Genomic DNA, 16793 nt, shown 5'->3' with positions numbered 1-16793 from the left:
TGAATCGCTGAATTATTCCAAATCCCTTCTGGAATCACTTCCTCGAAGGCTACTGAGTCGGCATTAAATAGAAGATCCCAGAAGTGGTGGTCCGATTTAAAGTCTAAATATACAACTGACAGCGTATTTGTAAAAGTGGCTTGTAAAAGGTACAAGCACTGTGGAAACGAAACTAATATAAACTCTGATTGCGACAACTTTGCAGATGCCGAAATGCAGTATGACGACTCCTGGCAGTGGGATTTAACTCTAAGCCACGACGAAGCAGCGACTATGCAGTGTCCAGCACCACCAAATGGTGAAACTGTATGGCTAGTTGGGCATGGTCTACCAAGGCAGTCCTGCCAGCTGCTGTGCCACCGGTGCCAACAGCCCACCATGAAAGGCGAAAGAATGCAAGCTGGCCATTTTGCCCAAGGGATGATGCCGTGAGAAGCGAAATGGACGCTTGGCTTGCTGCAATTACAAAAGATGCTCAACAAAAGAGGAAGGAGCACTTGCTTTGCATGAAGCTCACTCGTGAGGACCGTGAACTTTGCATGGAACTCGCTCGTGACGATCAGAATGATAGATCGCAGAAAAGGCAGGCAGAGTATGCACAACCAATGGAAAACTTGAAGGCAAAAAAGGTCCGTATTGAACTCAAAATGAAGATTCTCCACAAACAAAACAAATGAGGGCAGTAACAAAAACATGTTTTCATATATGATCGTATATGTCTGGTAATGAAATGTAATATGTATCGTTTGTATGTGTGTGTGTGTGTATGTATATATATATATATATATATATAATATACTGCTGATTTCATCCAGGTGGGTCAGTCCAGAGGTGCCATCTACATGAAGCTGAGGCCAAAGGAGTGTGTTGCCTTCGTCGAGGGGCCTTAAAAGTTCAAACACTCAGAATCAGCTCAAACCCCAGGAACCCCTTTTCTCTGAACACTGCTAAGTTGCGCACTGTTAGACACGGCAGGGTCTAACTCTTGTGTTCTTGCAAACTAATGACAATAAATATGAGACATGAACAAAGCTAGCATAGCATGCTCTTTGTTAAATAGTGAGCTACCAAATTTTCACTGTTTCCCAGCCAGGGCAGCTTAAGGCTGTTCGCAACCAATGTGCTATTATTTTACTATTCTCATTTAAGTAGTCATTTGTCCTACCTGCATTAGCTGAGCAGTGTTGTATGAATTTCAGAGGCTGCTATGAATGACCCAACGTGAGCTAATATGCTGTCACACTCAAAACAGTGGCAGACCGGCTGACAAAACTGCTTTCAGCGTCATCTGCAACTCAAAGGTAAATGTGATGCATTTTATAACCTAAATTACATAGAATCCTTACTGTGTTTTCTTGACATATATGAAAGTGAGCTACACTTGTACTTATTGGTGGAGAACCTTGTAGCTTTTTCATTTAGTAATAAATAATAGTCTGGACTATAGCTTGTCAAATTGCAATCTATAGATGCTGTCATTACGGAAAATGGCCTTTTCCTTTTGAATTTTACCATATCCAACGTGGATTGGACATCAAAAGAATAACGATGAGGTTGTTTGTCATTGTGCTAACAAGAGAGTACCTAGGTTCTTCTTTCTTTCTTTTTCTTTTAGGAGTCCACAAGACTACTCTACTGCTACCTCCCTCATGACTCCTTAAATCAACCCATCGCTCTCAGTCCCCAGTAGCTGTGGAGCATCTGACCAAAGTGGTTGTCAGACCTGCGAGAGAGCAGAGGGTGCTAAGAATCTCTGGACCCAGACAGGCCGCCACTGGAAACTGAACCTGGCAACCTTCAACACATGAACCCTCTCGAGTGACGTTAGCTTAGCAGGACTCTTTGAGGAACTATCAGGCGTTGTGTGGGATATTATTTGCCTTAGTGAGTTTATAAGAACTGGTAAGGCTTACACAGTGCTGACTCTAACAGCCACATCCACTGCTATAACCCTGCTATAACCTTGCAGTCATAGCTAAGCACAACGGTTAGATGACACACGAGATAATTCAAGTGGCACAATTCATCGCCTTGGGAAAAGTGCGTCAGTGTGGCTTCATCGGGACTGTGACAAAAAGAAATTAGTCATTCAACTGGGCCAGATTTTGCAGAAGCGGGGCGATAGATGTGTAGGCCAGCTACATGTCTGCCTTGGGTATCACAAGGAAAACACGGGGAGTGTGGTAGATGGAAATTCAAGACGATGAGCAAAACGAGAACAAGGTGAAAGCAGGAGCCAACGTTTCGACAAGTGGACTTGTCTTCTTCAAGGCGACGTATGCTTTTCTTGCCACAGGGAAAGGCATTTGTCCTGCAGTGGACATAAAATAGACTGATGATTATTATGATACAAGAAAATTTTTGAATTGCTTTTATACAATTAATGGAGCGCCGTCAACTCACTACAATTATGCTATGGAGCCCCAATACCTTGTTTAATAATACGCATTAATAATCAATACATTACTTTATACTGTGACAGCTCAAAACATGTGCCAAGTGTAGTGTGGCTTCCGAAAAAGTCTGTTGATGTCCCCAAAACTCGGTGTGGCAGTCTCATGGTACCAGACACAAATGATGCATACACACACTCCTACACTATGACCATGCTGCAAAAGCCAACAACATTCAACACTTGACAGGACAACAGGGGAGATAGGTAGTCACCTTGCAGTTAAAAAAAAAAGTGTGCAGTTGGAAGGGTCAGTTAGCCGGCTTTTAGTGACAAGGTCATTATGTCACCGTGAACTACTGGACTGAGCCAACTGTCTCATGCTTGAGTTGTTTCTAACACAACATGAGTGCCAACTAGGGTTTCGGTAATGTGAATAGTGTCCTGCTTCACGTCTAAAATATAGCTGCACTCGTAGCACATTTTGAGCTAGCTGCATAAAATGTGAGGCAACAATTACTTGTGGTGAAATAGGAATTGAGGTTCCAAGTCATCATGATTGTGGGGTCAGCAACTCCCCCCCCCCCCCCCCCCCCAAAAAAAAAGCGCAAAAGCGGGACAAAAAATTTTTGGGTTAGCATTCCCTTAGTGACCTTCTCCTAGGCACATTGCTTAATTTTAACACAGAGTAATAATTTTGATGCACAGTCTGTTTTAGACTGTCCATGTCTTAACTCCTGCAGAATATTAGAAACCATTGCGCCCGCCAATCCCCGACTAAGCAGCTGCATTTCCCCCTTAGGTGGCACGATGAACGATGCTCCATACTCGTGATCTTATCAACCAACTTTCTGCATAGCAGTCTCTGTTAACAGTAAAAGATTGCAACAAAGTATTCTAGGGTGAAAATAAAGCCTTTCAGGTTAGCAGGTATGGTGAGCAACCTAACCAAAACATGGCTCCAGGACCCACAGGAAGCTCTTTGTGGTAGGCCAACCACAGTTCAGTTGAAATTCCTAATGGAAACTTTGGAAGCACCACAAATAAGTTTTTTGTGTTTGTGTGTTGTGAAAATGGTATAGTTTTTGCAGCCATGATTTAGGCAAAATAATTCCTAAAATGCTGGTTACTGAAAATATTTAAGAGAGCATTGTGATTGCATGTTTGTGGCCTTTTGAGCTTAAAATTCCATCCAAGTCATAGCCTGTTCCTTCTTTACACTGTTTACTTCAAAAGCAGGTGTACAAGATTTAGTGATGCTGTCAAAAAAGTCACAGTTTCGCCCAAAAGGCAAAGCATAGATTGTGATAGCAATTTAGTAGACCACCATATGAGGTAAGGATGGTACTTTTATTGACTGTATCAGCTTGCAAACACTCGCTTGTTAAAATCTAGTACAACTTGAGTCTGCAGTGAAGCCTCGCTCACCCCCCCTCATAATCGCCAGCCACTGTTACTCTGCGAGGCTACAAATAGTTCATACTTCAAACTTTCCCTGTTACATAAATAAGGTGGTAACCACAAAATAAAATTATAAACTCGTAAATTTATGTTTTCACTCGTCTATTATAGTGAAATGGTGAAAGCCTAATTCTTTACTGAACTGAAATAAAACGCTTACAACGTAAAAACCCGGTGTGTGCCACACATTTTCAAAATAAACAAAAGCAAAAATTTCACAGTTTTCTAGAAGATTGCAAATATTGCAATGCTTTGCAATAGATGTTTATATGCAATAATTTCTGTTATCATTAACTGTGTTATAAAAAAAATTTTGTCTGCACAAATCTATTTGGGGCTTAAGACATACTTCAGTTTCCAACATTGATGGATCTCATGCGGAAGAATTTCTGGCTGAGCACAATTATGCATATGCCGTTCCTGCGTCATCAAGCTTGCCTTCATCCCCTATACCAGGCTACTCTGTGCACCGAGCCAGTTGTTCAGAAGAAACAGCAGTGCAAATGCCCTCCGCAGTAGTGCTCAGCAAATCTTGCTGAATATGTATATGAATCCACGAAAAGAGCAACCGAACGTAACAATCATGGAGATCTGCAAGAGGGTGAGCAAACTAACCAGTCTGAGCTTACACAAAGTTTTTGATGTCAGGTGCCCTGCCAAAAAGATGGACGAAGAATTATGGACACCTTCACGGAAGAAGCTAGAATTCAAGGCCGTAAGAGATGCATAGATATTTAAGACAGCTTCGTACTGACAGCACTAAGAAACTGCATTCATGGCTTTTTCTGCCGCAACAAGATCCCAACAGGGCAGAAGATCGCTGCGGAATTAGCATGTGCGAACAAAAGTCTGCTGACCTTTCAGCCGTGGACCATCCACCGCCTCATCCTGGACATCGGCTTCAAGATCGCTCCTTGCTAATCGAGCGCAAAGACTTGTTGTGGTGGGAGAGCAAGTATCTTTAAAAGATTGTGCCGTACAGGGAAGAAGTGCACAAGATATTCTATTGATGAAATGTGGGTCACTGCTGGCCATATAGTAAGATTTGGGTTGATAAGACAGTCATCTCGCGATGTGCGCTAGCGCAGCTTGACAAGGGGGCTCAAACAGCCGTCGTAAAATGGACAGCGGCTGATAGTGACTCATGTTGGTAGTGAGTATGATTTTGTTGACGGTTGCCTGGATCTCTTCCTGGGAAAGAAAACAGGTGATTGGATTGGAAAAACTTTAATAAAAGTCCTGCAGGACGCGCGTCTCCCACGCAGGGACCGACAGGGAGTACCTGGAGGCCGCTGCGCGAGCCTGTTGGATGGCCCATTGCTGGTCTTGTAGGAGCGGGCTTTGTATGGTCTTCTCCCACTTGTCGGAGGTAGAGTCGGGTGGAGCATTTCTGCACTCCCAGAGCACATGTGCGAGTGTCGCCATGACCCCGCACGAGGGGCACGCATCGTCTGGGTAGTTGTCCGGGTAGATGATGTGTAAGGTGGCGGGGGTTTGGATAGGTATCTGTCTGTAATAAGCGTAGCGTTAGTGCCTGCGGCCTGTTCAGTTTGGGGTGCGGGGATGGAAAGAGACGTCGGCCCAAGTAAAAGTGTTTGGTGATTTCATTGTAGGTTACTGGGGCGTCCTTGTTCGCCTCCAACTCATCGAGACGTGGTTGGCCGGGAGTGACGGCGCGGTCGGTAAGCGCACGCGCAGCGTCGTGGGCTGTCTCGTTGAGGTTGGGCGGGGCGCCCGGGATCCGACCCAGGTGGGCGGGAAACCAGATGACAGTGTGATGCTTGAGGGTGCTTGGATCAGCGGCGCGGAGGACGTGTAACGCCTTGTTGGAGACGACTCCTCAAACGCTTTGATGGCCAGCCTCAAGTCGATGAATATTGTCGTTCGCTTATCGTCGAGCATTGCCAGGGCTATGGCCACTTGCTCTGCCACCTCGGGGTCACGTGTGCGTACCGTGGTGGTGTTTATCAATCGGTGTTGGCGGTGTTTATCAATCGGTGTGTACCGTGGCGGTGTTTATCAATCAAAGTCCGTTGCGAGGACGAGACCGCTACCGCGACGAAGGCTCGGTTGCATTGGTAGGCGGCGGCATCCACGAAAGTGACGTTGTCCGCTTCCTTGTTTAATCGTTTGAGGAATGCGGTGGCCCGGGCTAGGCACCTGCCTTGATTGTGTTCCGGATGGACGTTTCGCGGAAGGGTGTGATCGTGAGCAGGTCGCGGAGCTCGCGGGGAACCGGTGTAAACTCCGGTGGATCCTGGGTGTTCGGTGGGAAGTAAACGAGCTCGCGCAAGGTGTGACGGCCGGTCTTCGTCATCGCCAGTCGTATCTTCTGTGCTCTCTCCTGAGCCTCAACTATCTCTTCGAGGGTATTGTGCATCCCGAGCTCGACGAGTCGATACGTCAGCGTCGTGATCGGGAGCCCAAGGGCCCGCTTCACTACTTTTCGGATGAGTGTATTGAGCTTGTTACGCTCCGATTGTTTCCACTTATGCATTGCTGTGACATAGGTGAAGTGACATAGGACGAATGCGTGTACAAGACCCAGCAGATTGTCTTCTTTGAGGCCGTGGTGACGGTTGGCCACCCTGCGTACAAGTCATATTGCGTTCTCCGTCTTTTTCGTCAGCTTGCGGACCGTTTGAATGTTTGATCTGCCCGCCTCGATAATCATTCCTAGTACTCGGATGGAGTCGACCTTGGGGATTGGGCAACCGTCTCTGGTGCGGACGGTGACATTACGCTCAGTCGGTGGTTTCCATCCCTTAGGCCTTTTGCCTTGTCGTTCTGGGCTGTACAACAACAGCTCCGATTTGGCGGAGGAGCACTTGAGGCCCGTATGGTCGAGGTAGGATTTGGCAGTTTCGACTGCCTCCTGCAGAGCGGATTCGATAAAGCTGTGCGACCCCGCGGAGCACCAGATGGTGATGTCGTCCGCGTATACTGTATGGCTGAGGCCTTGTATCTTCGAGAGGCGTTCGGAAAGCCCAATCATCACCAGGTTGAACAGCGTCGGCGAGAGGATGGAGCCCTGGGGGGTGCCACGCTGTCCGAGCTCGACTTCTTCCGACGTTAGGCCTCCGGCACGGAGCACGGTCTTGCGACGGGTTTGGAAGGAGCAGACGAACTCATAAAACCGGCGCCCGAGCCCTAAGTCCGCGATCGCCTTAAGTATTGCCGAGTGCTGGATGTTATCAAAAGCCTTCTCCAGGTCAAGGCCGAGTATGGCGCGGGTGCCCCAAGTAGCCCCGGCGTCTATGATCTGGTGTTTCAGGAGAAGCATCGTATCCTGCGTCAAGAGCCCGGGTCGGAAGCCAATCAAGTGGTGTGTGAAACAGTCCTGGTCTTCGAGATACCAGCCAACTCTGTTGAGTACGACATGCTCGGCCACCTTACCCAGGCACGACGTGAGCGAGATGGGGCGAAGGTTATCGACGCCAGGTGCCTTGCCTGGTTTCAGAATGAGGATCGTCTTGGCGAGTTTCCAGGCATCAGGTAACTCGCCCCGCCGCCACACGTCATTGATGGCGCCCGTGAGGTACACGACCGAGGGGTCGTCTAAGTTCCGCAGGAGCTTGTTGGTTATGCCATCGGGGCCCGGGGCGGAACGGCCGTTTAGTTCGTGGAGAGCCCGGCGTATCTCTTCGACAGAAAATTCGGCGTCGAGAAGGGTGTTGTCGGTACCTGTGTAATCCGGATGTAGGGTCAGCGAGCCTGTGGGTATCGGCAGGTACTTATGCACAAGCGTCTTGACGATGTCATCCGGCGAAGCAGTGCCTTTGGCCTGGTGAAGGACTTTGATGAGCGATGGCGCTGGTTCGTGCGGGTGTTGGTGTCGTCGAGCAGGTGTTGGAGGAGGTTCCAAGTCTTCCCGTTGCGGACTTGTCCGTCGACCGAGTAACACAACTCGTCCCATTGCTGTTTGGATAGGGCACTGCAGTGTTCCATTATGGTCTGGTTCAGTTCTGCAATGCGTTTGCGGAGCCTGCGGTTGAGATGCTGGCTCTTCCATCCTGTCAGTAGAGACTGTTTGGCTTCGAGCAAGTGGGCGAGGCAGCTGTCCATCTTCTCTGTTGGCATGTCCGTGCTGAATATTTTCGTGGCCTTACCGACATTGGCCTTGAGCTGAGCCGTCCACGTCTCGAGATTCGGGGCAGTGTCTGGAGGGAGTCGTGAGGTGCGAGTCTTGCAAAAGAGGTCCCAGTCGACCCACGTGTACAACTTAGGCTTCCCGATGATGCTGGGTAAGTGCACGGCCAGTATGAGATGGTCACTGCCACGATCCTCCGCAAGATGGGACCAGTGGGCATCGGCTGTGTTCTTCACAAAGCAGAGATCTGGAGTGGTGTCTCTGTGCGTGGACGTGCCAATGCGGGTAGGGAACGTCTTGTCTGTCACTAGGGTGAGATCGAGCTCGTTCACATGCTGCCACAGCGCGGTGCCCTTGGGGGTGTCATATACGTAACCCCAGGTGCGATGCGCAGGCGACCACCACAAGGAAATGGATGGCAACCATTTCGAGATGTGGTTCCGCTCGGTCGTCTATAGGCTACCATCGCGAAGTATAATTGTCATGGAAAATGTGTCTTACCTCTCCAGGCGTGTGGAGAAAAGCCCGTCGTCGTCACGGCGAAAGGTAGAGATCCAAGGCTGGGTGGCCTCAAATGTGATCCCGTGCCATGCCGCCAGTACCAAAAAGCAGCTGCTTGACACTGTGGCCACCGTCAAGACTAATATTATGATGTACTGGGTTGGCGCGGCTGAGTTTAATGACATATTGCTCATTCGGGTACAGATTAAGAATGGAGTGGCAGCGATGAACACCACATTCAAAAACGAAGGATGTGCACAACTTTCACCTTGCTGGATAAAGTCACACCAGAGAACTGGGCCAAGGCTGTGCGCGATATGCACCGGGCGTCGAAACACACTACTGGGAGATGCATGGGTTTAGTGACAAGATGGAGCCAATCATCCTCAACCTGGGAAGTGATAACAGCACCTCTGAATCATACCTGCTTAAAACAGCTTTTCCATACAAGGCTCAACGATCAACCTAGATAATTCTAGCAACCAATCAAAACTAACAAAAAGGATGAGATAACTATACCTGCCATGCTGCATGATGTTACGGTTGTTCATGATAGCCGCGCTAAAGCAAAATGCTTTAACCCTTTTTTCGGCTCAGTGTTTGTATGCGGTGATGTCCAAGATGGTACAGTGTCCCACTATGATAAATTACGCCCAGTACAAATGGATTACATATTTACCCAGCATGGAATTGAATTACTCTAAAAGACCTAGATGAGGCAAAGGCAGTGGGACCAGATGACTTGTTGTAGAAAGTACTTTCTTAGTATGCCCGCCCAGTTTCTAGGTATTTGTGCGTCATATTTCAAAAATCACTCGAAGGTGTATTGCGTAATAACTGGAAAATGGCAAACATGGTTCTTGTGCACAAGCAAGTTCCTCGTTGTTACATATTTGTATCTGATCACCAATGACACCTACATATATAACCTAACTTTTGATATTCTTGACAAGCCTGTGTGTTAGAGACACAGCAACGGCACCAGCAACGTGCGCACATGCACCCAGCTATGTAAACTTAAAGTTCTTTGTTGTATTCCCAAGACCTAACACTCGTAACAGCATTAAGAATTACAGACCCATTTCGCTCACTAGTGTGGCGAGTAAATCTTATGAAGATGTTCTGTTCACTAACATCATGGCCCACCTGAATGCACACTCACTACTTAACCTCCAACAGCATGGTTTTTGTAGCGGTCACTCTTGTGTCACACAGCTAACAGAACTAATACATGAACTATCAAGTGCAATAGATGAAGGGTTCGTAGTTGACGCAATCTCTATAGATTTGAGAAAAGTTTTTGACCTCATTCCCCACTCCTGATTAATTGAAACCTAGAATGGTATATAATAGAAACACATCAGTTATTGCTTGGGTTAGACGATACCTAACTGCGGGTTCTTATTAGGGGTTCATATTAACATATGCTCTCACAAGGTTGGAGTGACGTCAGGAGTTAAGCAAGGTTCTGTTTTGGGCCCTTTGTTGTTTTCATTTTTTTTAACCCTTTGTGGGACAGCGGGACTCATATGTCCCACCTTTTTCTTCGCCTTGTCCTAACATTTTAGATCAAAACCACTGAATCGATTGCTTTCAGATTTTTAGTGACACCTCGTGGATGTTCTAGAAAGCGGTATGGTAGTTGTTTTTAGAGTATTCGCAAGGTGGCAGCACATACCCATGTCTCAAACGAACCATTCCCTTTGCATGAGCTGCGTGCTGTTTCCAGCAGATATTGGCACGCCCTCCACCCAATTAAGCAAGAGCAGTAAGCTTGAAAAGTTTATTTCTTACTCACGAGTTCCTAAAACTGCCAGATTAAATTTCCTTCGCCAGCTTTATTACGGAAAACTAGGAATACAATTGCGCGACTATATTATTAAGGACACATCTCGAATTTCCTGCCACAAACACAGGCAGTATTTAAAACTAATCTTTGCACGAACAAACCTTTACAAAAACCCATTTTTTGCGAAAGCAATCAATGATTGGAATGCCCTACCTGGAAATTCCCACTGGTTAAAACCACCCACTTGATGTATCTTGTTAACTGTATCCCTTGTATATATTTCTGTTTGCTTTTTTTGTATTTGCTCATGTAGCCCCCTCCTGCTTGGACAGATGTTCGCAGTATTGTGAAAATAAATGTCCTATTACCGTGGCTTTTTCCTTTCCTACCCATACTGCTTTCTAAAAAATGTTTGCAATGCAACTTTTCACAAACTTTCAGTGATATATATCCGAAAGCCTAGCCAGTCTAACATTCTGTGGAGCTGATTGGAGCATCCAATTTTCATTCTCCTTCACGGAGGGAACTTTCTGTCCATGGAGGAAGCAGTTGAGCTGTTATTCAGCCTCCCAGATGACGCATGTGATAGTGAAATCAATGCGGACGTTGCGGAGAGTGATGAAAATGTCATTCTAGCGCAAGCACCGGTGAATGAGAGCAACCACGGTAATAAGCTTGACCAGCTGTCCACAAACCCAGTCATGAAAAGGCGCAAATCATACGTGAAGAAATAGCCGAAAAAACTGAGGAGGTGCGCGTTTCCCTCTTAGCCCGAAGACGACGAGGAGTGTGCAGATGGTGACCTTGAGGCAGCTACTCCCTGGACAACTACTCTACCAACTGTTGTGACACGCGAGGTGACCCCACAAGTTCTGGTGTGTTTAGAAAGGTTGGCTGTATGTATCAAGCCATTATGGTAGTTCAGTTTCTACTTCGATGATGTGCTAGATATGATAGTACTACAGACAAACCACTTTGAGTCACAAAAATCAAGGAAAAATTGGCTTGACCTAACAAAATAATTGAAAGTCTATATTGGCACCTTGCTCAACATGAGTGTAAATCCCATGCATCACATTTACCTCTACCAGAGCAGTGATAGATTCTTCAATGCCGTTGAGACCTCCAAAGTCATGACATAAGAAAGGTTCCAGGCAATTATGAACACTCTGCACTTTCAGGACAACGAGAAAATTAAGCACCGTGGGGAAGAAGGTTCTGATAGAGATGCCAAAGTCAGACCTCTTGTGAACGCCCTAAATGAATGGTTTCGTGCAGAATATAAGCCATCTAACCACCAGGCAATCAACGAGTCAATGGTTCGCTTTATAGGTCGAGCAGCTTGGAAGCAGTGTACACCCATGAATCTGATAAAGAGAGAGTACAAGGTGCGGTGCAGAGCTGATTCTACAACTGGCTACCTGTGTGAATTTCATATCTATGAAGGAAAATCTACTGAAAGAGAGGCCGATCTGACACTTGGAGAAGGACACTGAGCTCTATTTTGATATTTTTTATACTACAAAGCTAATGGAGGACCCTACACAGCAGGGCCGGGTTCAATCCCGGCGGGAACTAAGTATTTTTTTCTCATTGCCAGTGATAGTTGCTACAAACAATTACCAAAACGGCTATTGGAATGAGCCCATAACAGCTTACACTGTAAAACAAGTGAACGGGAGAGTAGTAATGAGCAAAATGTGCAGGTATCGGCCACAGTCAGGTACACGGGGAGGTACCCCGCCATCGTTGGCTTATGCTATGTACCTGACATAATGGCACACCTGATGAGAAAGAAAAGAGTACTGAAAATAGTGAATGGAAAGAAAGGAAAGGGTTTAATGCTTATGAAGTAAGGAAAGTGAAAGCAAAGATGCATAGAAACATAAGGAAAATCGTCACCATCTGATTTTTCTGGCTTCCTAAGGACCGCGAAGTTCGTCCCTGTAACCTGGCTGTAGATAGAGTTTGCTTTTGACCAGCAGCTAGCCTCATAGCTGACGGTTTAATTATTATGTAGGCTACTAATAAAGCTGATTGTCTTGATTGATAACTTCTGGAAAATCAGGCAGTGCAAAAAACAACTATTCAACACAAGTCTAGACACCACAGCCACATCAGCAATAGCTCTGAAGGCCTACCGGTACACTCAGTAGGCATGTCGGAGCTCATATTGCAACACTAGACGGAGTGTCCATGCATGTAAATTAGAGAACAAATGTGTTCCGTGACAGTGGCCTCTTTACACTCTTGGTATGCTTTATCGCCAGTACACTGTGCAAGCTGAATTCTGGGACACGTATGATGTGTGGTTGCTCACCGTGATTATTTGCTTGCATGCAGGATCACTTCACACCCGAGCAGTTTCTTGACGAAGGACGGAATGGGAAAAAACGATTAAAGGCAAATGCTGTCCCTAGCATATGTTCTCGTACGTACACAGCAGAGCATGCTAATGCTATCCTTGTTAAAAAGGGGCTGCCACATCTTAAACGAATATTCACTAATAAGTTTCAATTGCAGTGCCTGTAGACTCACCAGTACAAGTCACACGTGGAGAAGCACCTCATGGTGTCACCAAATCAAGATCAGGTGAGACTACAGACCCAAACCAGACATTCTCAGCACCAGCAACTAGTTATCTCTAGATACACTTGTGCTCTATCTTTTCCTGGTGTATGCTTCTTTATCGTACAGACTGCTCAGCACTAGAAATGGTGCAAGAGACCCCTGGCACCCCTGGCATCTTCAAGGCTGCTTCAGGGCCTTTAGGTGGGATAAAGCTCTTGGTCGACACCTAGCAGGCCAGGTGCTGGTCTTATTAGTTTCTGCAGCCTGTGCTCCAGTCCTCATGAGTGAACACAAATGTTTGCTAGTGTTAAATTGCGTACCGAATAATAAATGCACCTGGCATTGCAAGTACCACTGACTAGCTTTTCCTGATAAAGACGTTCCACAGCGTTTCCCGCGTTACCACTTCGCAATTAGACACTCTGACCGGTAAGCTTGCCATTGCATTAAAAGAAATCGGTGGCATGAAAATTGGTTGTCAGTCCCTCTTAGTACACATTTTGCAATTGTGGATGCAACATTCCATTAGTACCCAAGACTGCACCTCTAGTGCCGATTTTCTAAATGGCTAAAATTCACTGTTTTCTGCCTAAAATTCCAGTCTCTACAACTCATAACAGTTTTGCTAAATTGTCAAATTTTGTGTATGATTTCTTGGCCACGTAATGCCTGCCTTGGAGGGTAATCTAGCCCAAAATGTGCAGTGGTGGTATCTGCAATAAGTGATTTAAAAAATATATATATATTTGCTCGCATATTGGAACTGGTATGTTCTGAAACCGGTATGTTCTGTTTTGGAACTGGTATGTTCTGAAACCGGCATGTTCTGTTTTGGAAGTGGCATGTTCTGAAACTGGTATGTTCTGTTTTGGAACTGGTATGTATCTGGTATGTATCTGGTTCAACTTCTCTGTGTGGCCTGCTCCTGTATTCCATACTTCTGGAGTATCTTATTTATGAATTACCTGTGTCTGCAATAAAAATGAAATGCTTTGGTATTCTCATGCACTACATGGCCAGTGTGTTATTTGTGTAATAAACGAACTTTATAAATAAACTCTTTTTATCACATCTTCATTTCAAAGTGAATGGAAGCTCCCCTCACTTCTATTGTGAAAATAGTAAAAGGTGCTCACATAGGTGTTGATGCTTGCTGCAGTGCCTATGTGTACTTCACTCTTGTATTTTGCCGTTCTTATCCTGGATGCTTAACGTATCTGCATTGCGGGTGGTCGAGTGAATTCCTTGAAAACTGAAGAACTGTAGCTAGTTCGTAGCAACGTGCTTGGGTATAATAAAATATTTAAAACCTGCCTCGTGACAACTTACTGCAATAATTGTTGTTCTTCTTTAGTAAAACTATTGAAGGGTCTTCAGGTAAAGACACCTATTTCCAGTCAGCTGCCTATTATGTCAAGAACGGTTCAGATGAAATTTCTTGACTACCAGCTACGCACTTTTGTAGGATGTCCTAAAAAATTCACAGGTGAAATATAAAAGGCTACTGCAGGTCTGGACTTTTTTTTTTTTTTTTTGAAAATAATGGAAGCACATTGAGTTATACAAAGGTTTTAGTTGGAATTACCAGTTTTACGCATGGAATGCACTACACCGCTTTCACAGAACTGTCATTAAAAAAGCCAGCTCACATTTTCACGATAATGCACTGCTTGTGTTGTTTCTGAGCATAAAAGAGGTTACTCTAAGTAAAGATATTTCATCTACAACTGCTTATGTGGAGCAGGAGGCCAGAGGAATGAATGTCATCATTTACCATACGGTAAGGGCCTAACTGTGTTTTGCATTATTACCTATAATGTAGCTATGTCAATCCTTTGAGAGAAAAACTCAGTACACTCCCACAGAAAGTTACTTTTGGAATCCCTCCAGTGAAAAGGCACATAATGAAGTGGCACTTGTAGGTGTGGCTGATATCCAGTGTCTGCTGACGAGTGGGTACGTTTCTACAGCCAATCTAACGGGGTACCAGCGTCGAAATACTAATGGTTGGTCATTGATTCACAAGTAATACTTTAGCCTGCGTACACATTGACAGCTTTAGCACATAAGCAGGTATAGGCCTCATTATACTTAGTACAGTTCCCTTTGTAAAAGAGCAAAACTTGATAAAGCTCACTATATACTTGATATTTGCACGCATCCTGAAGCTTCCAAGCCGAGCTACATTGCAAAGATTTCTTGCAGTAACATCAGGTGAAGTGGGATTTGCATTGTTAGTCCAGCAGCAGCTTCAAACAGAAGTGGCAAACCTTACGTGCACACAGGCCAAAACTTGGTCTTTGGTAGTTGATGAAATGAGAGCCAACAGTGACTCCAATACCACAAACAGCGAAATGCACTTGTTGGATAGGTGGACAGCGGAAAGCTTCTGCCAAGGATAAGCACTACCGAACCACTGCTGGCCTGTTGTGCTTTGTGCTTTCTGGACTTTCAGTGCACATCCGAATACCCGTAGGGTATTTCTTAACCAAGAACTGCACTGGACGGCAGCTGTTTGTGCTAATACAGTATGCAATTAAGCAGGTCGAAGCAGCAGGCTTTGCCGTGGTGCGCATAGTTATGACAATCACAAGGTCAAAGTTCTTGCCATGGAACTCCTGTGCAACAGAAACCCGACGTATTACATTCAGCACCCCGAGAATCCAGCACGGAAGCTGTTTCTTGCATTTGACCTGTGTCATCCGATCAAAAACATTGGGTCACAATTTCTAGCCCGAGAACTTGGCCAGTGTGGTAACGTTTCGTCCGCTCATATGAAACAACTATACCACATGCAGCAAGGAAACATTGTGAAGCCTGTAAGGTTTCTCACAAGAAAGCATGTTTATCCATCGAATATTGAAAAAATGAACGTGTCTAAGGCTGTTCACGTCTTCTCGTCGCCGGTCACTGCGGCACTCAAGGTGCTGAAAGAGCAAGCAGGCCATACAGCTGACATAAGTTTTGCAGGTGTGGGTCCCACAATTCAGTTCATGGGTACTGTGCACCGCTGGTTCCTGTTGATGGATGTCAGTAACTGTGTCCAGCATATTCGCCAAAAGTTGCCAGACAGCAAACAGTACAAGACCGCTGACGACATCCGCCTGACCTGGCTCTTGACATCTCTTCTTGAATATCTAGAAGAGGCGAAGAACAAGTGCACACAAAAGCAGTTCCTGAGCAAGGAAACATACCACGCACTGGTAATGACCACCAAGTCGAATGTGGAATGTGTGAAGTACCTGCTGGAAGCTTCCAGATTCAAGTTTCTGCCGACACGCAAGCTTTCATTAGACCCAATAGAGTCCTTTTCTGGATGGCTACGAAGATCTGCTGGCAGCAATGACCAGACAGATGCCCAAGCTATTCTTTCTGGGATTTAAGAGGTGCTGAAGACTGGTAGTATTTCAGCTTCTAAAAGCAGCAATGTAGTTGACACCACAAGTCATGCCTCAGGGGCACTGCATAATGCTGGTGAATCAAGACACGATCATCAGGCCACTTTCCAGCAGAAGCAACAAGGCTGCTTGAAGATCAGATGAAAAAACAAGCCAGCTCCTTCCAACGGTAGACATGGCAACCATCTCAATGGTAGGAGGCTACCTGGCTCTTGTCGTTCAAGAACAGATTGCCTGCAGCAGCTGTATTTCACTTGTGTCCAAGCCACCTTCTGCTTCACCAAGCGACAGTCTGATCCGGCATCAGGACAGAGGAGAGCTCCTGTACCCTTCAAGTCAACTTTACATGTGCTGCGTGCCTTGAAAATGTACGTTGAGGTGATCCTGAAGAAAGAACCTTGCAAAGCCACTGCAAGAAGCCGTCGAGAATGCTGTATCCGTACTGGCTGACTCTGGAGTTTTGAAGTGTACTGACGCACTACCTGTAGCTCTTGAAGACTGTCTGCACGAAATATTTCAGGCCGATATTCATCAATTATGCATTGTCTAACAAACAAGAATGACATGGCAAAGACAGTTCTTGAGAAGCCA

General features: G+C 45.8%; 1 protein-coding gene across 1 annotated transcript; it reads left to right on the top strand.

Moving 5' to 3' along the window:
- The first annotated feature begins 799 nt into the window (after positions 1–799).
- On the top strand, positions 800–13881 carry LOC129385662 (uncharacterized). Its single transcript, XM_055072544.2, has 4 exons — positions 800–1301; positions 12577–12664; positions 12757–12825; positions 12931–13881. The coding sequence occupies exons 1-4, from the start codon at positions 1212–1214 to the stop codon at positions 13032–13034; spliced, it is 351 nt and encodes a 116-aa protein (XP_054928519.1). The 5' UTR covers positions 800–1211; the 3' UTR covers positions 13035–13881.
- The last annotated feature ends 2912 nt before the right edge of the window (positions 13882–16793 follow it).

The sequence above is a fragment of the Dermacentor andersoni genome, chromosome 7 (genome assembly GCF_023375885.2).
Source record: "Dermacentor andersoni chromosome 7, qqDerAnde1_hic_scaffold, whole genome shotgun sequence".
NCBI classification, from domain to species: domain Eukaryota; kingdom Metazoa; phylum Arthropoda; class Arachnida; order Ixodida; family Ixodidae; genus Dermacentor; species Dermacentor andersoni.
The sequence above is the reverse complement of the archived record's forward strand: the minus strand, read 5'-3'. Positions and strand labels throughout refer to the sequence as shown.

Coding starts and splice junctions, on each gene's coding strand:
- LOC129385662 (XM_055072544.2), top strand. CDS start 1,212: ATGACCCAACGTGAGCTAATATGCTGTCACACTCAAAACAGTGGCAGA. Junction 1,302..12,576: donor GCGTCATCTGCAACTCAAAG/GTAAATGTGATG, acceptor GCTTGCATGCAG/GATCACTTCACACCCGAGCA. Junction 12,826..12,930: donor TGTCACCAAATCAAGATCAG/GTGAGACTACAG, acceptor TTTATCGTACAG/ACTGCTCAGCACTAGAAATG.